The 21,527-nt window shown below is 41.5% G+C and overlaps 1 protein-coding gene across 1 annotated transcript in view; it reads left to right on the top strand.

Annotated features, from left to right (window-relative positions):
* Window positions 1–2,362: 2,362 nt before the first annotated feature.
* LOC126272841 (uncharacterized) overlaps window positions 2,363–21,527 on the top strand; it is a 66,717-nt gene continuing 47,552 nt past the window's right edge. Inside the window, exon 1 of the mRNA XM_049976043.1 lies at window positions 2,363–2,532. Coding sequence (XP_049832000.1) covers window positions 2,503–2,532 — 30 coding nt within the window. The 5' untranslated portion in view covers window positions 2,363–2,502. The remainder of the gene's footprint in view (window positions 2,533–21,527) is intronic.

The raw sequence follows: 21,527 nt of genomic DNA on the forward strand, positions 1-21,527 counted from the left end.
ATTTGACTACATTCCATTATCCTCGTTTTGCTTTTGTTGATGGTCATCTTATATCCTCCCTTCAAGACACTGTCCATTCCATTCGACTGCTCTTCCAAGTCCTTTGCTGTCTCTGACAGAATTACGATGTCATCGGCGAACCTCAACATTTTTATTTCTTCTCCATGGATTTTAATACCTACTCCGAATTTTTCTTTTGTTTCCTTCACTGCTTGCTCAATATACAGATTGAATAACATCGGGGAGAGGCTACAACCCTGTTTCACTCCTTTCCCAACCACTACTTCCCTTTAATGCCCCTCGACTCTTATGACTGCTATCTGGTTTCTGTAAAAATTGTAAATAGCCTTTCGCTCCCTGTACTTTACCCCTGCCACCTTCAGAATATACAGATTGAATAACATCGGGGAGAGACTACAACCCTGTCTCACTCCCTTCCCAACCACTGCTTCCCTTCCATGTCCCTCGACTCTTATAACTGCCATCTACTTTCTGTACAAGTTTCTGCTTTCTCTAAGTCTACAAATACTAGAAACGTAGGTTTGCCCTTCCTTAATCTAGCTTCTAAGATAAGTCGTAGGGACAGTATTGCCTCACGTGTTCCAACATTTCTACGGAATCCAAACTGATCTTCCCCGAGGTCGGCTTCTACTAGTTTTTCCATTCGTCTGTAAAGAATTCGCGTTAGTATTTTGCAGCTGTGACTTATTAAACTGATAGTTCGGTAATTTTCACATCTGTCAACACCTGCTTTCTTTGGGATTGGAATTATTATATTCTTCCTGAAGTCTGAGGGTATTTCGCCTGTATCATACATCTTGCTCACCAGATGGTAGAGTTTTGTCAGGACTGGCTCTCCCAAGGCCGTCAGTAGTTCCAATGGAATGTTGTCTACTCCGGGGGCCTTGTTTCGACTCAGGTCTTTCAGTGCTCTGTCAAACTCTTCACGCAGTATCGTATCTCCCATTTCATCTTCATCTACATCCTCTTCCATTTCCATAATATTGTCCTCAAGTACATCGCCCTTATATAGACCCTCTATATACTCCTTCCACCTTTCTGCTTTCCCTTCTTTGCTTAGAACTGGGTTTCCATCTGAGCTCTTGATGTTCGTACAAGTGGTTCTCTTATCTCCAAAGGTCTCTTTAATTTTCCTGTTGGCAGTATCTATCTTACCCCTAGTGAGATAAGCCTCTACATCCTTACATTTGTCCTCTAGCCATCCCTGCTTAGCCATTTTGCACTTCCTGTCGATCTCATTTTTAAGACGTCTGTATTCCTTTTTGCCTGTTTTATTTACTGCATTTTTATATTTTCTCCTTTCATTAATTAAATTCAATATTTCTTCTGTTACCCAAGGATTTCTACTAGCCTTCGTCTTTTTACCTACTTGATCCTCTGCTGCCTTCACTACTACATCCCTCAGAGCTACCCATTCTTCTTCTACTGTATTTCTTTCCCCCATTTTTGTCTCCCTGAAACTCTGTACAACCTCTGGTTCTTTTAGTTGATCCAGGTCCCATCTCCTTTAATTCCCATCTTTTTGCAGTTTCTTTAGTTTTAATCTACAGGTCATAACCAATAGATTGTGGTCAGAGACCACATCTGCCGCTGGAAATGTCTTACAATTTAAAACCTGGTTCCTAAATCACTGTCTTACCATTATATAATCTATCTGATACCTGTCAGTATCTCCAGGCTTCTTCCATGTATACAGCCTTCTTTTATGGTTCTTGAACCAAGTGTTAGCTATGATTAAGTTGTGCTCTGTGCAAAATTCTACCAGGCGGCTTCCTCTTTCATTTCTTTGCCCCAGTCCATATACACCTACTACGTTTCCTTCTCTCCCTTTTCCTACTACCGAATTCCAGTCACCCATGACTATTAAATTTTCGTCACCCTTCACTATCTGAATAATTTCTTTTATTTGATCATACATTTCTTCAATTTCTTCGTCATCTGCAGAGCTAGTTGGCATATAAACTTGTACTACAGTAGTAGGTGTGGGCTTCGTATCTATCTTGGTCACAATAATGCGTTCACTATGCTGTTTGTAGTAGCTTACCCGCATTCCTATTTTCCTATTATTATTATTTTAAATTCACTATTTTTGGTAGTTCTTGTTGGTATGTAGATACTTTCCTACGAAATGAAAATATATCTTAGGCGGAAGTCTATATAAAGTAGAAACTAGGAGTGTAAGAATGAAAATTAAGATAAATATTTGAAAACCATAATTATGGTTGTACAAACTGCCTTGTACTTCCCCGGCGCGGATTAAATTTTATATACAGAATTGCTGAAAGTACTGCGAAAGTCAAAAGACAGAAACAGAGATACAATTTATTTCCTCTGGCTGTTATTGTTGCTACAGGGGAAGTGGGACCTCTTTGGGTGTCACAGTTTGATTAATAACGCAATCGTAGGCGAAATTTTAATTCACGGCAACAGTTTCTGATAAATTATTTCTAGTTGAGATTATTTATACAGTTCTACTGCAATATGGATCTTACAACATCGGGAGAAAACGCGGTAAGTACTGTGAGGATTGTGAGATTAATGCAATTACGCTGACTTCGCGTCTACATGCTTTCGTAAGAGCCCGTATTTGTCTTTCCTTGTCCTCGCGTTGTTTATGCGAAATGCAGTTTGCTGACAGTAGGATATTTCTACAGTTTGTCGCACATGCCAGTTTTCTAAACTACCTCAATAACGTTTCCAAAAGAACGTCTTCTCATTTCAGAAATCCAATTTGAATTCACAGAATATTTCCGTAATAATCACGTATTGATCGATTCTACTGTTAACAAATTTAGCAGCGTGGCCCTGAATTGTTTCGATGTCTTCAATTCGATCTGGTGGGGATCCTAAGTGTATTGTACGCGGTCATTTTTATTGATGAGGGTCTGGGCCGAAAAATACTTGTCTCCTGTTTGCGTTACTCTCCTTTTGATTTCGAAGATCTTTCAGAGACGGTTCTGTGTGGCTCTTCTCCATATTTATGCCGCGATGAAACTGGATTTAGTCGTCCTGTACAGTCTGGGGCGTCCCTTGAGGAACATTTGCTTCCACATATCACTACACCCACTTCACATTTCTCGGTAAAGTCCTAGATCGAGGCCACTGCCGTACTTCCATGTTTCGTGCGATTGTTTTCAGTATTCTCTATGAAGTATGAACGATTGACTAAAAATCGGAAGTGCGTCTGTCATTCGGCTGAAATCCGAAATCCTTCAGGCTCCGGCAGTGTGGAGCTATCTTTGCCTTGACCGACAAATTTACGATGCGTTGGCAAGGGATCGATCGCAGCTAAGTATTGGTGAAAAGCAAGACTATAAATATGACTACTGCTCATTTTATTCGGGGTCTAGTGAAGCAGGGGATACAACCCGTCGGCTTTGACCAACGGCGTCAGAATTGGCCAGAGAGCATTTATCACACAGATGAAAGAGCTGGCAAGACTGTTCAGAAACAAAGGAATACGAGAGACGAAAAACATAGTTGACATATATTAAGGGAAGAAGTATTTTCACGTTAAGGATATCGCGTGTTTGTATAGTATTATTTCTTGTGGAAATTGAAGGGGGGAAAATGGATGGAAATATTGGTATCATAGAATACCTCACGTCACATATACAGGGTGTTACAAAAAGGTACTGCCAAACTTTCAGGAAGCAGTCCCCACACACAAATAAAGAAACGATGTTATATGGACAAGTGTCCGGAAACGCTTAATTTCCATGTTAGAGCTCATTTTAGTTTCGTCAGTATGTACTGTACTTCCTCGATTCTGATGATCAAATTGAAAATTTTCACAATGAATATGTGTGGCCTGACAATAATCCCCATGCAATCACGTCATCAACACAGATTTTCTGTGAACGTTTGGGCAGGCATTGTTGGTGATGTCTTGATTGGGCCCCATGTTCTTCCACCTACGCTCAATGGAGCACGTTATCATGATTTCAAACGGAATACTCTACCTGTGCTGCTAGAACACGTGCCTTTACAAGTACGACACAACATGTGGTTCATTCACGATGGAGCTCCTGCACATTTCAGTCGAAGTGTTCGTACGCTTCTCAACAACAGATTCGGTGACCGATGGATTGGTAGAGGTGGACCAATTCCATGACCTCCACGCTCTCCTGACCTCAGCCCTCTTGACTTTCATTTATGGGAAATATGGAAGCTCCTGTCTACGCAATCCCGGTACCAAATGTAGAGACTCTTCGTGCTCGTATTGTGGACGTCTGTGATGCAATACGCCATTCTCCAGGGCTGCATCAACGTATCACCCTCTGCCAAGCACTTAAATGTGAATTGCAGAGTAGTCATGTAGATGAAGTCATGTAGATGTAGATCAGGGATTCCATGCGACGGAGGATGGATGCATGTATCCTCGCTAACGGAGGACATTTTGAACATTTCCTGTAACAAAGTGTTTGAAGTCACGCTGGTACGTTCTGTTGCAGTGTGTTTCCATTCCATGATTAATGTGATTTGAAGAGAAGTAATAAAATGAGCTTTAACATGGAAAGTAAGCGTTTCCGGACACATGTCCACCTAACATATTTTCTTTCTTTGTGTGTGAGGAATGTTTCCTGAAAGTTTGGCCGTACCTTTTTGTAACACCCTGTATATCGGTTTCATCTCGCACCTCATTCGAACTGTATTGGTTAACTGTGTACGAGATACAAGTTTAGCGTATGTTGACTTCTTCGTTTTCGTTGGCATAAATATCCTGTTGTTCAGTTGAAGTATATAGTTCAACTGAAGCACGGGATCCAAATTTTACATGTGTTGTTTCTTTCGTTTCCGCTACCACTAATAATCTGTTTTTACATAGATAGTAGTACTACCTATGGCAAAAGAGGCTACGTGTATAATATTTTTATCCCATATTTTAGTTGACCTATGTATATGTACACTGTTAACGAAAACGTGGAAATGGACGTACGGACATTTGCAAACTGTATCTCAGTTGAACTACGTGAAGAGGCAATAAGACGACACGTGTACAATTTGTATCCCGTACTTCACTATGGAGTACAGTTTTTTTTTTTTCGCCTTCGATGCTAATAGTATCGACGAAAGTTATAGGTTTGATCACAGCAGTGACAATAGTATCCCATTCCTTAGTTGAGCTTTATAGCTATACACAACATTTGTATCTTGCTCTCCAGTTGACATACATAGGTAAATCTCATCAATGTTACATATGTCGTTCTTTTCGAATAGGGGTGTCAGTGTAAAGGTCAACTGAAGGTTCAAAAATTGGTTCAAATGGCTCTGAGCACTATGGGACTTAACATCTGTGGTCATCAGTCCCCTGGAACTTAGAACTACTTAAAACTAACTAACCTAAGGACATCACACACATCCGTGGCCGAGGCAGGATTCGAACCTGCGACTGTAGCGGTCACGCGGTTCCAGACTGAAGCGCCTAGAACCGCACGGACACACCAGCCGGCTCAACTGAAGGACGGGATACAAATTTTAGTTGTGTCGGGCGTTTCGCCTTTAATATCGCCAGTACAGATCCGCAAAAAGTCGGCCTGGTACTAGTGCTGCGAAACGAAAGAAGAACGGCAGCTGCGAAATTTCTGTTCCGTACTGGAGTACACGAAAACATACGTAATGGTGTAATACAACAATGAAATATGTCAAAATAGTCAAATGCAGTAAAAGAAAAAAATGAAAACTGAACTTACCACACGGGAACTTCATAAAAGAACCGAAGCTCGCCTAGAAAGACATCAATAAAAATCACACACGCACATACACAACGAACAAAACATTACGAAAACACACACACACACACACACACACACACACACACACACACACACACACACACACATATATATATATATATATATATACGCACAGGTACACCAATTCAACCCCCCCCCCCCCCACCCACCCACCATCCTAATGTGAAATTAGCTAACATATTTCGGACGGTACATTTGCCCAACACGCTTAACGAAACATTTAAACGGGCAATATGTTTGGAGAATACTACGCCTCCATGAATATTCGTCTAAGTGACTTTGAAGTGTTGAAATCTGGCGTTTCCCCTTCCCAACAAGAGATTTCACAGCTGACAACTAACACTCTATGCTATTTGTGCAAGCCCCCGCGGATAATGATCTGAACTCAATATTGCGATTAACTACGAGATGCTGATAACCCCTTTCCCTTAAATCCCTAAATGAAGAAAAAGCATCTGAAATTACAATGGAACCTTCTGCAACGTGATCTTCAATTAAGCTGGCCAAAATTCCTTCTCTCGATTGGGTACTGCTTTAAACACTACACCGTCACACTCTTGACCTGAATCTACAGCCCTCCAAACACATATTCCCACCGGAGGTTCCTCCCTGTTGCATTTCCTTTTGCCAAAATGCGACTCGTCAATTTCGACCATAACACCCGCCCCCTCCTGCCCCCCCCCCCCCCCCTCAATGGTTCCCTGTATTTCACCATACTCCCCACAAACTTCCCTACAATAAGACTACAAATCCACAAATGTGCGCGTACTCACACGACATTCATGGGCATACAGCCACACAGGATATCTCAAACACCAACAGTACGTGATTTTCATAATATCTCTCAAAGCGAGCTTAGATGTTTCGAACCACGTCCCTCGCTAATGGACTGCTACAATCGATCTTTGCTGCAGCGCCAAACGAATAAGTCGTGAGTACGCCGACGAAATATACTTGTGAGGCGCATATGTTCGCCGCACTCACGACATCGAACATACTCGGCAACGAGACCATACATTTGTAAAAAAAAAAAAAAAAAAAAAAAAAAATCGTGGCCAACATGTCTACGCCCATAGTATCTCTCAAATCATCCAGGTTTATCGGAACAGATAAATCCATACCTACAAACGAAAATGAGATACTAAAAATTGTCCTAAAATAAGAAACTAATAGTCCAAATTACCTCAATATCACTAAGAATGAAATTAAATACCGAATGAATTGCAAACAACTAATTATTTAAATAAATGCACACGAAGAATAGTTTGAGAAATATGTAGTGATCTCTCTTAAAATTACATTCAATTATTTTAATGTACAGTGATAGCGCTTATCCGGAACACAGAACTGTTTCATTATCTATGGCAGAAAGTGAAGACATTATTATCTATGAGTAATGTATGACGTCATTGATCAAAGCCCGCATCTCGTGGTCGTGCGGTAGCGTTCTCGCTTCCCACGCCCGGGTTCCCGGGTTCGATTCCCGGCGGGGTCAGGGATTTTCTCTGCCTCATGATGGCTGGGTGTTGTGTGATGTCCTTAGGTTAGTTAGGTTTAAGTAGTTCTAAGTTCTAGGGGACTGATGACTATAGATGTTAAGTCCCATAGTGCTCAGAGCCATTTGAACCATTGATCAAACCCGACGGGTTATATCCCCTGCTTCACTAGACCCTTTATTCGCAGCAATTTAAGTTTTTCTTTTAGGTTCCTACCTAACCACATTATTGGAAATCACGACATATTCTAAAATAAACAGCCAAATATTTATGACAGACAAGAAAACATTTACCATTGCTTCTCGTTTTACTCTCAACATTTTATGTTGTACTCTGGAATTCCTACCTAACGACGCCCTCCGAAATCGCGACATATTCGGAAAAAACGTTCAAATGTTTGTGACAAGAAGAAATATAAATGTCACTGCTGGTTGTTTCACTCGCAGCAATTGTCATCTTATGTATTTTAATCAGAGTGAAGTCACAAACAGAATGAACTCTTTACTGAGAGAACACGCACTTACATAAAAATAATAGCCAATACTGCTGAACATATTTCTGTTACACAAATAAGAAACTCCCAGAATGTGTTATGAAAGTGAAGATGAAAAATAAAATGGTATGTAGGCCTACGAACGTACTTTCTTCGATTGTACAATGACACGTTTCTGATCACAGGACGACAGCGACAGCGTAGAGCAAAATGCTTTAAAACTATTCGTACAAAATTTTCTTCAGACTTTTACAGACAAAGTATCATTAACTGACATTTAATTACAACAAATAGCACCCATAATGAGAAATCTTGATTACGCCTTTGCCTTAAACCGGCACTCTGTCATAACACACAAGTTATAATACGGGGACAACCGAAATGTTATGATACACCCAATCAGAGGCGCATTTACACAAATCAGTCAGTGGCTTATCTGGGCCTGGCAGACTAGGCAGTTGAGTAGGGCTGCAGATTTTAAGGGGCAGCAGACTTTTAAGACGTGGCATATAAGTTTTTACTGTTTTTAAAACATTTTATTTACTATTCTTGAAAAGAGAATAAGAACTTGACTGACAATAAAGGGGATATGAATAACATTGGCAACAATCAGCTCAAATTTCATCAGCGGTCTGGCCAGGTAGCGGAACAAGGACGGCTTAGTTTTAGTAATGACGTTACGCCGTGAAAAAGTGACCGTTATTCACTTTATTCAGTTTCGTGCTTCTCGTGTGAAATACGTTGTTGTTGTTCTTGTTGTTGTGGTCTTCAGTCCTGAGACTGGTTTGATGCAGCTCTCAATGCTACTCTATCCTGTGCAAGCATCTTCATCTCCCAGTACCTACTGCAGCCTACATCCATCTGAATCGGCTTAGTGTATTCATCTCTTGGTCTCCCTCTACAATTTTTACCCTCCACGCTGCCCTCCAGTACTAAATTGGAGATCCCTTGATGCCTCAGAACATGTCCTACCAACCGATCCCTCCTTCTGGTCAAATTGTGCCACAAAATCCTCTTCTCCCTAATTCTATTCAATACCTCCCCATTAGTTATGTGATCTACCCATCTAATCTCCTGCATTCTTCTGTAAGACCAAATTTCGAAAGCTCTTCTTGTCTAAACTATTTGTCGTCCTTGTTTCACTTGCATACATGACTGCACTCCATTACAAATACTTTCAGAAACGACTTCCAGACCCTTAAATCTATACTCGATGTTAAATTTCTCTTCTTCAGAAACGCTTTCCTTTCCATTGCCAGTCTACATTTTATATCCTCTCTACTTCGACCATCATCAGTTATTTTACTCCCCAAATAGCAAATCTCCTTTACTACTTTAAGTGTCTCATTTCCTAATCTAATTCCGTCAGCGTCACCCGAGTTAACTCGACTACATTCCATTATTCTTGTCTTTCTTATGTTGATGTTCATCTTATATCCTCCTTTCAAGACACTGTCCATTCCGTTCAACTGCTCTTCCAAGTCATTTGCTGTCTCTGACAGAATTACAATGTCATCGGCGAACCTCAAAGTTTTTATTTCTTCTCCATGGATTTTAATTTCTACTCCGAATTTTTCTTTTGTTTCCTTTACTGCTTGCTCAATATACAGATTGAATAACATGGGGGATAGGCTACAACCCTGTCTCGCTTCCTTCCCAAACACTGCTTCTCTTTCATGCCCCTCGACTCTTATAACTGCAATCCGGGCTTCTGTATAAATTGTAAATAGCCCTTCGTTCCCTGTATTTGACCCGTGCCACCTTCAGAATTTGAAAGAGAGTATTCCAGTCAACATTGTCAACAGCCTTCTCTAAGTCTACAAATGCTAGGAACGTAGGTTTGCCTTTCCTTAATCAATCTTCTAAGATAAGTCATACGGTCAGTATTGCCTCACGAATTCCAACATTTCTACGGAATCAAAACTGATCTTTCCCGAGGTCGGCTTCTACCAGTTTTTCCATTCGTCTGTAATGAATTCGTGTGAATATTTTGCAGCCATTACTTATTAAACTGATAGTTCGCTAATTTTCATACCGTTCAATATCTACATTCTTTGGGATTGGAATTATTATATTCTTCTTGAAGTTTGGGGGTATTTCAACTGTCTCCTACATCTTGCTCACCAGATGGTACAGTTTTGTCAGGACTGGCTCTCCCGAGGTTATCACTTGTTCTAATGGAATGTTGTCTACTCCTGGGTCCTTGTTTCCACTTAGGTCTTTCAGTGCTCTGTCAAACTCTTCACGCAGTATCATAGCTCCCATTTCATCTTCATCTACATCCTCTTCCATTTCCATAATATTGCCCTCAAGTACATCGCCCCTGATATTCATACAAGTGGCTCTCTTTTCTCCAAAGGTCTCTTTAATTTTCCTGTAGGCAGCATCTATCTTGCCCCTGGTGAGATAAGCCTCTACATCCTTACATTTGTCCTCTAGCCATCCCTGCTTAGCCGTTTTGCACTTCCTGTCGATCACATTTTTGAGACGTTTGTATTCATTTTTGTCTGCTTCATATACTGCATTTTTATATTTTCTCCTTTCATCAATTAAATTCAATATTTCTTCTGTTATCCAAGGATTTCTACTAACCCTCGTCTTTCTACCTACTTGATCCTCTGCTGTCTTCACTACTTCATCCCTCAGAGCTACCCATTCTTCTTCTACTGTATTTCTTTCCCCCATTCCTGTCAATTGTTCCCTTATGCTCTCCCCGAAACTCTGTACAACCTCTGGTTTAGTCAGTTTATCCAGGTCCCATCTCCTTAAGTTCCCACCTTTTTGCAGTTTTAATCTATAGTTCATAACCAATAGATTGTGGTCAGAGTCCACATCTGCCCCTGGAAATGTCTTACAATTTAAAACCTGGTTCCTAAATCTCTGTCTTACCATTATATAACCTGTCTGGTACCTTCTAGTATCTCCAGGATTCTTCCATGAATACAACCTTCTTTTATGATTCTTGAACCAAGTGTTGGCTATGATTAAGTTATGCTCTGTGCAAAATTTTACCAGACGGCTTCCTCTTTCATTTCTCTCCCCCAATCCATATTCACCCACTATGTTTCCTTCTCTCCCTTTTCCTACTCTCGAATTCCAGTCACCCATCACTATTAAATGTTCGTCTCCCTTCACTACCTGAATAATTTCTTGTATCTCATCATATATTTCATCAATTTCTTCATCATCTGCAGAGCTAGTTGGCATATAAACTTGTACTACTGTAGTTGGCTAGGGCTTCGTGGCTATCTTGGCCACAATAATACGTTCACTATGCTGTTTGTAGTAGCTTACCCGCGCTCCTATTTTTTTATTCATTATTAAACCTACTCCTGCATTACCCCTATTTGATTTTGTATTTATAACCCTGTATTCACATGACCATAAGTCTTGTTCCTCCTACCACCGAACGTCACTAATTCCCACTATATCTAACTTCAACCTATCCATTTCCCTTTTCAAATTTTCTAATCTACCTGCCCGATTAAGGGATCTGACATTACACGCTCAGATCCGTAGAACGCCAGTTTTCTTTCTCCTGATAACGACATCCTCTTGAGTAGTCCCCGCCCGGAGATCCGAATGGGGGACTATTTTACCTCCGGAATATTTTACCCAAGAGGACGCCATCATCATTTAACCATACAGTAAAGCTGCATGCCCTCGGGAAAAATTACGGCTGTAGTTTCCCCTTGCTTTCAGCCGTTCGCAGTACCAGCACAGCAAGGCCGTTTTGGTTAGTGTTGGAAGGCCAGATCAGACAATCATTCAGACTGTTGCCCCTGCAACTACTGAAAAGACTGCTGCCCCTTCTTTAGATAGAGAGCATTAGATAGAGAGAAAGAGGAAGAGAGACTAAATTAGAGGGGGAAGGAGCAGACTGCCGTAGAGGGAGGGAGGAGGGGAAGGACAGAGAAAAGGGCAAGAGGAGATGGACTAATAGAAAACCTGAATTAATAAATACCCAGAAAACGCTGGGTACTCAGTTAGTCTGAAATAGTCAAAAGATTTCTGAACAATCGATGTCGCGTAGAAGATAATCGGATGTAATTTACTAGACTAGTTGCAATATTCATGACTTCAAAACCTTTGCACATGTAGCTTCCTGGTGCATAATATGGTGATAAGAAAGGCATTTTGTAACTGAATCATCTTGAGCACCAAGAGCAAGAAACCATTTAATCTTTGTAGTCAATAAAGTCTGTTGCAGCAACAAGTTCATGAAGTGGAATGTTGCCACCATTCGTAAATTTTAGGAATGCGTTAAATATATCTTCTCCGATAGTACGTTCATGAAATTGGAACACTTTAACAAATTCCTTAACCGTGAAATCGTGATAGACCACGCTAAAAATGAACACGACGGTGCAGCATCGGAAATACCAGTGCTTTCATCAAACTGGAGCGAATAATATACACACCATTGCTGATCGTGATATAACTGCGATTCTGCATTTTTTAGATATTTATTCATCACGGCTAGTAACAGTTTGGTGTGACAAATAGTCATTTTATAGAAAACGTAAGTTTAGATTAATCTTTGTGACCATCGAACAGATATTCCGCTGCAGTGATAATTGCTTATTAACTACTTTCCCCGCCACTGATCAGTTTTTACCTGAATCGCTAAAATATAAGACTTTGTAAGATGCGTTTGTTACGTTACTACTTTGTTAAGCTGGCTCTGTAAACACACTTTGCTGCTATGTTGATTTAGATTTTTAATCTGTAACTTCATGTTTTCGTAATCCAGAATTAACAGGAAAGTAGTCTGTGTGATTTGCCAAAAAATGACGTTCTACATTTCTTCTCTTGGGCTCAGACACTTTACTATTAGACAATAAACACATGGGTTTTCCTCTGAATTCGACAAAACAATAGTGCTCCTTCGAACTACTGTTAAAACTGCGACTTTCTTGTGTTTTAGCCATTAAGAATAATCGATCACATAAAAGACATGTCACTGAATGTACGCTCACACACTACGTTTACATGCAACACATCTTCCGGAAAACGAAAGCCTAATTTCGAAAACCAATCCTCGCTGCCGCGTTTACGTGTGAAGGCCTGAAGCGGATTTGCTAGCACAGTTAAATATGGCGCCTGGAAAACAGCTGTCACAGTTTGTGATTTAGTCAGTACAGTCCCTATTTATCTTCAATTAGATGAGGTGTAAGCAGCTTCAGTCTAATATTTCTACTTATCCTTCAAAAAGCCACTCCGTTCATATTAGCCGAAAAATTGGAAAAACAAGACGCAACATGACAGCCCGAGCACGTTTCAAAACCGATTGTGAAAATCGACTGCGCTATTGAAAACCGGCAAGCAGAAGAAGATTTCTTGAATCGAAGTATTTACATGACCACCCAAAAGCTGTATTGGGAAATCGGTTAACGAAATTTGGTTTTGGGAGCCCCATATAAATGGGATGACTGGCTCCCGATTTAAAACTGGAGAATCCCAAAAAACAATGTCGCCAACTCTCCAAAATAAAATAAGCTAAATGTGTCTACAGAAAGAAGCCAGTAAAAAGCTCAAATAAAAGTAGGTATGAACGTTCCTGGCAGATTAAAACTGTGTGCCAGACCGAGAGTCGAAATCAGGGCCATTGCCTTTCGCGGGCATGTGCTCTACCGGCTTTTTTTATGCATTTTGTTCGTAATTGTTCGTTGTATTTGGTCGTAGCGGACGTCAGATAACATCCATTGAAGATCGTTGTTGATCTCTTCACTCTGTTTATTTTTTTTTATTATTACAGAGGTCAGCGAGTTCTCTCTCTCTCTCTCTCTCTCTCTCTCTCTCTCTCTCTCTTTTCAATGTCATTTTGTTCGGTATTGCCCTAACTCCCTGACCGAACACGCTGAGCTACCGCGCCGGCCCAAGTGTTTTTTCGTCCTATACTTACGTCCTGCCTTCACAGAAGAGCTTCTGTGAAGTTTCGAAGGTAGAAGGCGAGGTACTGGCGGAATTAAAACTGTGAGGAGGGGTCGTGAGCAGTGCTTGGGTAGCTCAATCGGTGCACGGTAGCTCGGCATCTTCGGTCAGAGGACAGCTCGTCCTCTGTAATAAAAAACTTATTAAAGGAATCAACGATTAACTTCAACGGATGTCTTGTGACGTCCGCCCAGACTAAGCGCAACGAACAATACCGAATAAAATGAAAAAAAAGGGCGGTAGAGCACTTGTCTGCGAAAGCCAAAGGTCCAGAGTTCGAGTCTCGGTTTGACACAGAGTTTTTATCTCCCAGGAAGTTTCATTTCAGCGCACACTCCGCTTCAGAGTGAAAATTTCATTCTGAAAAGTGTGTGTGTAATCGTGCAGTTTCGTTTTTACAGTAATTACACTGAGTAACAGTAAATAATGAAGTCAGCAGCTATTGTTAAATGTCAGATTATATAAAAATAAAAAAAAATCATATCTAAACTGGGGACATCGCTTCTCAAGTGTAGACAGAAACGAGAGTTGTTTTATATTTTCTTAATTTGGAATCTACTGGACATTACGGTAACACGTACACTGTAAAAGTATAACATCATTTGAATTACATATCCTTGATAAAAGTAGACTCGCATTTTCAAAAGTTGAAAACGGATGATGTGCAATACTATGCATCTTAATTAGAACATTAATGTGTGACCAATGAAATCTGTATTTAGTAGTGCTTCGTGAAAATCATATGTGCATTGTAATTAGGCTGACACTTAGGAAATTACTGCACTGAAGAAAAGTTCGCTGTTCCTTTCCTCATTTCAGTCGCCGGCCTATTTTTTTCTGAATTATCCCGCATAAATAAAAAGTCTGCTTCATTATTATCAAGTTATGATACTTTACCGATGTCAGCTATGCCTTTGTACTTCGCAGTTATACCAACGTAGTTTTCGTTTGCTTTGATGTCCTTTTTCATTCATTCTTCTAATAATAATTTTCGTGGGATGTTAATACACGTTTTGAAATTTTAGATAAATGCAATTAATTTTCTTTTAATCACCATGGATTTCAGTGCTTTCCTACAGTCAAGAAAACGAAAGCCAGAAACAAGGCTAAATGATCGTGAAAAAAGCCGTACTTCCGGACCCCACTTAAGTCACTCGTTTGCCAGCTAAGTGGTATTAAAAAGAAGCCAGAGTTAGAAACAGGTCAACAGGTATTGGTTTTCGGACACAGGAACTTCTCTTCTACCAGTACCACCTCCTGTAGTGAGTGTTAGTTACCTTTGAGCCTGGCCCTAGTGATTTGATTTTAATCAAGAATACCTTTGAGGCGACAAAGCCGCCATTACCATCAGCTCAATGATTTTGAACGAGATCGTGTAATAGGGCTACAGGAAGGTGGATGTACTTTCCGTGATATTGCGGAAACACTTGGCAGGAATGTAGCCATTGTACATGATTGCTGGCAGCAGTGGTCACGGGAAGGTTCAGTCGCAAGAAGATCAGGTTCAGATGGTTCAAATGGCTCTGAGCACTATGGGACTTAACTTCTGAGGTCATCAGTCCCCTAAAACGTAGAACTACTTAAATCTAACTAACCTAAGGACATCATACACATCAATGCCCAAGGCAGGAGTCGAACCTGCGACCGTAGCGGTCGGCTTTTGGCTGTGGCATACTGCACCACGTCTACAGTAGCAATTCGAGCAGCAGCTTGGGCCACAGTGGCACAACGAACTGTTACAAACCGGTTACTTCAAGGACAGTTCTGAGCCAGGCTCACTGTCTCGTACATTCCAGTGACCCCAAACCACCGCCATTTGCGACTTCAGTGGTGTCAAACGAGAGCTCATTACAGGGCAGAGTGGGGTCTGTTGTGTCTTCTCGTGTAACCGGTTCTCCTTTGGTACCAGTGATGACTGTGTGTTGGTTAGGAGGAGGCCAGGTGAGCGCCTGCAACCAACCAGTCAGTGTGCCAGACACAGTGGACCTTCTGAGATAACGGGCGAGTTGCGGCGCCCTGAAAATATTCTAAGTTCGGAGTTGGCGTGGCTGCGCTGGAGCCTCTCGACGGGCCGCGTCTCCTCGGCAGCTGCGTGGTGCCGAACGTTAGCTGGGCTCCAGGCCGACCACGTGGCTCGCAATTCCACGATGACGCTGTGTCGATGGAAGAGACTTGTATGCCGAGAGCGCCAAAGATGGCGGACTTTGTGAAACCATCACGGCAGGCATTTCACAGTTTGTATAGAAGTTAATAGTAGCCAGATGAATCATGATGTCTCAGACAGAAACATGTACATTACCATCATTTGCACGACGATTCTGATGGTGTAATCAGATTTTCAATATCTTTATTAGTTTAAAGTTTAGTATCTGACTGTAAATTGTACAAGTAACACCCAGCAACGAATTTCCAAAACCTAAACGGATCATCCGATTTTGTCGATCGACGTTTCTTTAGAAAGCTATTAGTGTAAACTTAAATTGGTTTAAATTATATGCATGTAACTCGAGTAGTACATGAGTTATTGGAGATGAAAGTGGCCGATTATTATAGATCGCGTCAGGCCATAAGTACTCCACATTTACACGAAAATACGGTAGCAGTATGCTTATAAATATATTTATTCGTCTATGTCTTTGTTTATATCCAATATACTCTATTCATGAAGAAATTGGTCAAATATTTACAGTGCTTTAGAAAGCACAGAGAGTTTAGGCTACTGGCCTACCTTTGATATGTGTTTTTTTAATTTCTTTATGTATTTAATTAGTGCGTTAGAGCGTGTTTATGGTCCAGCCGTAGGAATATTTATTTAATTTCAAGTTATTTAAATGTAAATCCAGTATTTGGAATGTGTTTCATTATGTCTGTGAGTGTGCATTGGCTTGGAGACAGGGCGGGAACACCGTAGCCAATCACAGCGATCGTTCAAAATAGGACACGTGGAGAGTCTGTATGGAAGTGGGGGAGGTGCATGGTATAGAGGGAGGACAAGGCAGTTGTGGACAGCGCGGCGCGAGGGACGGGACGAACCAGGACAAGGAGGGCCCTGGGCGGTACTCCGCCACCGACGCACGGTCGCGGGGAGGACATGGGGTGGAGCAGCTTGTGCGAGGTCGCGAGAGGTAGAAATATTTCGTTGTGTCCACTTGTGTACTTGTGAAATTTCTGTGGCTCCTGCAGTGAAGACGGAGTACGCGTTTGGAACTGAATATCTTGCAAGCTATGTTGTTGTTCGTAACTCACTACTTGAAGTAGGAATCTTTTGTTTCCCTGTTATTCAACTTATATTTTATTTAATTGCTGGACCATCGACACCAAATAGTGTTTTACAGTAAAAAAAGGGCATTCTTAAAGGTACTTCTGCTAACGTGCTCATCATTTAAAGTCGTTAAAATAGTACCAGCAGAATTTATTTAATTGCAATCTTTCATTTATAAATTTCTATATAACATTCAAAATTCGCAATTGTCAAGTGATAGGAACCTTCGGCCATTCGATTCATGTGTATATTCATATTGTATAGTGTTGACTCAGCAGTATTTGGCTTGTAATGCGGCAACTACGTATCCCGGCCCCTAGACAACAAAACCAGACAAAACATTTAATATTTCAACTCCGAGTCGGAGGGTACATAGTTGAGGGCCACCACACCATATATTATTTGAAAGCCCACGATTGGTTTCTCGTCCGGGATTTGTGTCCTGCAAAGCCCGCAACTTACACCTGGAGTTGTGGTCTGGGATGCCCTCTGCCAGGCACTTAAATATGATTTGCAGAGTATCCATGTAGATGTAGATGATGCGATTCCGTGTGACCCAAGAGCACTCTCGTGGTTATCCCACTCACCATGACTCCAAATTTGTACATCAATCAGATCATTCGGCCTGTTGTGCTGCCATTCATGATCAACATTCCAGGGGATGTTTTCCGACAGGATAACGCTCGCCCATCATGTAGATGATGCGATTTCGTATGACCAGGAGCACTCTTGTGGTTATCCCACGCACCATGGCACCAAATTTGTACATCAGTCAAATGATTCGGCCTGTTGTGCTGCCATTCATGATCAACATTCCAGGGATGTTGTCCGACAGGATAACGCTCACCCACATACCGCTGTTGCAACCGAGCATGCTCTACAGAGTATTCATATGTTGCCTTGGCCTGCTCAATCACTAGATCTGCCTCCAATCGAGCACATACGAAACATCATCGGACAACAACTCCAGTATCATCCAGAAACAGAATTAACCGTCCCTGTATTGACCGACTAAGTGCAACAGGCATGTAACTCAACTGACATCTGGCAGCTATACGATACAGTGCAGGCACCTTTGCATCCTTACATTTAACATTCTGGGTGTTACACTGGCTATTAATGTACCAGCATTTCACATTTGCAATGGCTTATCTCGTGCTTATGTTAACCTGTGATGATACAGTGTCAATCACGTAAATATGTTACCTTGACAAATCTGTTCCCGAAATTTCTTTACTCAATATCCTGTAGAATCTGGTCCTCCAAATGTGGTGAACGCACAATCCGCAACCTTCCTGCGCGTTCACCTGTCTGAAAGGATCCACGATGACAGAAACTCCCTAAAGGGCTTGAAATGTTTTGTGATGTGGTTGGTGTCTGCAAGGGTGTTGTTTTCGTATAGCCGTGCTGCCTCTCAACCGCTTCCATCTGCTTGGCCGTTCACAGAAATCATCTCGCCTTGTTCCCGTCATAGATACCGGACCATTCTGCCGCTTACACTACGCTACGTCAATGACACCGTCTGCAACACAGAAGCAACACACGGCACATGATCAGAGGAACGTTCATTCGTCGGCGCCATCTACCGTGGCAACGATGCATTTCCGTACACATGTTCATAGGACCATATTTCCCCCATTTCCAGTCAGGAATCCATCCCTGCAGTTTGTTTTATTAATGCTCGCCCTCTGTCGAGAAGAAAGAGTTGTCAAGCAAGGAGTTGTCAAGCCGATATGATTTCAGTTTGCATTTAAAATTCATTTTGTATTCTACTAGATTCTTCGTGTCCAGGGTAAACGTTAAAAGATATTTGTGGCTTAATACCTAATTCATATCTTTGCCACAAGGCAAACTTCGAAAGCAAGTAAATGTGCTGTGAAGAAGTTATCAGTTAGCCCAACTGTACTAATGACAACAAATGACAAATACGAGAACTGCATGTCTCCGTATAGGTAATGAGTGCTTAAACATGAGGACAATTAGTGGCTTTACAAGTGCTTTTACAGGAAGGATTAGCATTTGTGTCTGAGTTTCGGAATTAGAATCGAGGTTACATGTTAAGAACGAAATGACTTCCAGTTACCCTAACGTTTGCCGGCCGCGGTGGTCTCGCAGTTAAGGCGCTCAGTCCGGAACCGCGTGACTGCTACGGTCGCAGGTTAGAATCCTGCCTCGGGCATGGATGTGTGTCATGTCCTTAGGTTAGTTAGGTTTAAGTAGTTCTGAGTTCTAGGGGACTGATGACCACAGATGTTAAGTCCCATAGTGCTCAGAGCCATTTGAACCATTTTTTTACCCTAACGTTTCCAAAATATTTAGAAGAATCTACATCTACATGGATACTCTACAAATCACATTTAAGTGCCTGGCAGAGGGTTCATCGAACCACCTGCACAATTCTCCATTATTCGAATCTCATATAGCGCGCGGAAAGAATGAACACCTATATCTTCCTGTACGAGTTCTGATTTCCCTTGTTGGTGTTAACAATATATATTCGCTTTCGAAGGAGAAAGTTGGTGATTTGAATTTCGTGAGAAGATGCGTCGCCACGAAAAACGCCTTTCTTTTAATGATGTCCAGCCCAAATCCTGTATCATTTCTGTGACACACTCTCCCATATTTCGCGATAATACAAAACGTGGTGCCTTTATTTGAACTTTTTCGATGTACTCTGTCAGTGCTATCTGGTAAGGATCCCACAGAGCGCAGCAGTATTCTAAAAGAGGACGGACAAGCGTAATGTAGGCAGTCTCTTTAGTAGGTCTATTACATTTTCTAAGTGTCCTGCCAATAAAACGCAGTCTTTTATTAGCCTTCCCCATCTAACAAACCTACCACAATAAAGGTCAAAAATTAATTATGATTGTAGCGTTGCTCACGCTGCTAAATATTGCATTTTCGGGCAACAACAAAGTTATATTATGTGTCAGGTGTCATTAGAGTACAGTTAATAAAGTCATTTCTTGAAATAATGGATAAACTAGGCACTCATCTATTCGTGTTTCCCACGCTGGTTTCGTTGTGAACTCATGGCTCAATCGTCGAAAATCTAGGTAGTGACGATTCCAAGCTCGGATGCAAAGAGGCCTAGGTGTTATTCTGCGATATTCAAAAGTTTTATAGATGTGTTTCATAAACCATTCTTGAAGATTAAACTTGCAAAAGTTAGGACAATGGTGATGTAAAAAAGTAATCAGCACTCCGAATTTAAGTTACACTCCTTTTTTATTACTTTTGTTGCAATATCACGTAACTCGTTCCAAAACATCACTTCACAATATAAAACATACTTGAAAATATCTTCCTCACTGTTAAAGTTCACATAAACTGACTACAATTTGCGTCTTTTTAATATGACGACCAAAGCTTGACTCTCTAATAACCGCTTACGCCCCCAAAAATCAGAGTTACAAGTACATCAATGATCATAGTGACAAAAGAAAGAATAATATCATTGCAATACATACATATCGATGTATTGAAGTACCTCTATATTAATAAAATCAAATTTGAATGTTGTCACAGAAATATGTTAACTACGAGGTGCATTCAAGTTCTAAGGCCTCCGATTTTTTTTCTAATTAACTGCTCACCCGAAATCGATGAAACTGGCGTTACTTCTCGACGTAATCGCCCTGCAGAAGTGCACATTTTTCACAACGCTGACGCCATGATTCCTTGGCAGCGGCGAAGGCTTCTTTAGGAGTCAGTTTTGACCACTGGAAAGTGGCTGAGGCAATAGCAGCACGGCTGGTGAATGTGAGGCCACGGAGAGTCTCTTTCATTGTTGGAAAAAGCCAAACGTCGCTAGGAGCCAGGTCAGGTGAGTAAGGAGCATGAGGAATCACTTCAAAGTTGTTATCACGAAGAAACTGTTGCGTAACGTTATCTCGATGTGCGGGTGCGTCGTCTTGGTGAAACAGCACACGTGTAACCCTCCCCGGACGTTTTTGTTGCAGTGCAGGAAGGAATTTGTTCTTCAAAACGTTTTCGTAGGATGAACCTGTTACCGTAGTGCCCTTTGGAACGCAATGGGTAAGGATTGTGCCCTTGCTGTCTCAGAACATGGACACCATCATTTTTTCAGCAGTGGCGGTTACCCGAAATTTTTTTGGTGGCTGTGAATCTGTGTGCTTCCATTGAGCTGACTGGCGCTTTGTTTCTGGATTGAATAATGGCATCCATGTCTCATCCATTGTCACAACCGACGAAAAGAAAGTCCCATTCATGCTGTCGTTGCGCGTCAACATTGCTTGGCAACATGTCACACGGGCAGCCATGTGGTCGTCCGTCAGCATTCGTGGCACCCACCTGGATGACACTTTTCGCATTTTCAGGTCGTCATGCAGGATTGTGCACACAGAACCCACAGAAATACCAACTCTGGAGGCGATCTGTTCAACAGTCATTCGGCGATCCCCCGAAACAATTCTCTCCACTTTCTCGATCATGTCGTCAGACCAGCTTGTGCGAGCCCGAGGTTGTTTTGGTTTGTTGTCACACGATGTTCTGCCTTCATTAAACTGTCGCACATACGAACGCGCTTTCGACACATCCACAAC

The sequence above is a fragment of the Schistocerca gregaria genome, chromosome 5 (assembly GCF_023897955.1).
Source record: "Schistocerca gregaria isolate iqSchGreg1 chromosome 5, iqSchGreg1.2, whole genome shotgun sequence".
Taxonomy (NCBI): domain Eukaryota; kingdom Metazoa; phylum Arthropoda; class Insecta; order Orthoptera; family Acrididae; genus Schistocerca; species Schistocerca gregaria.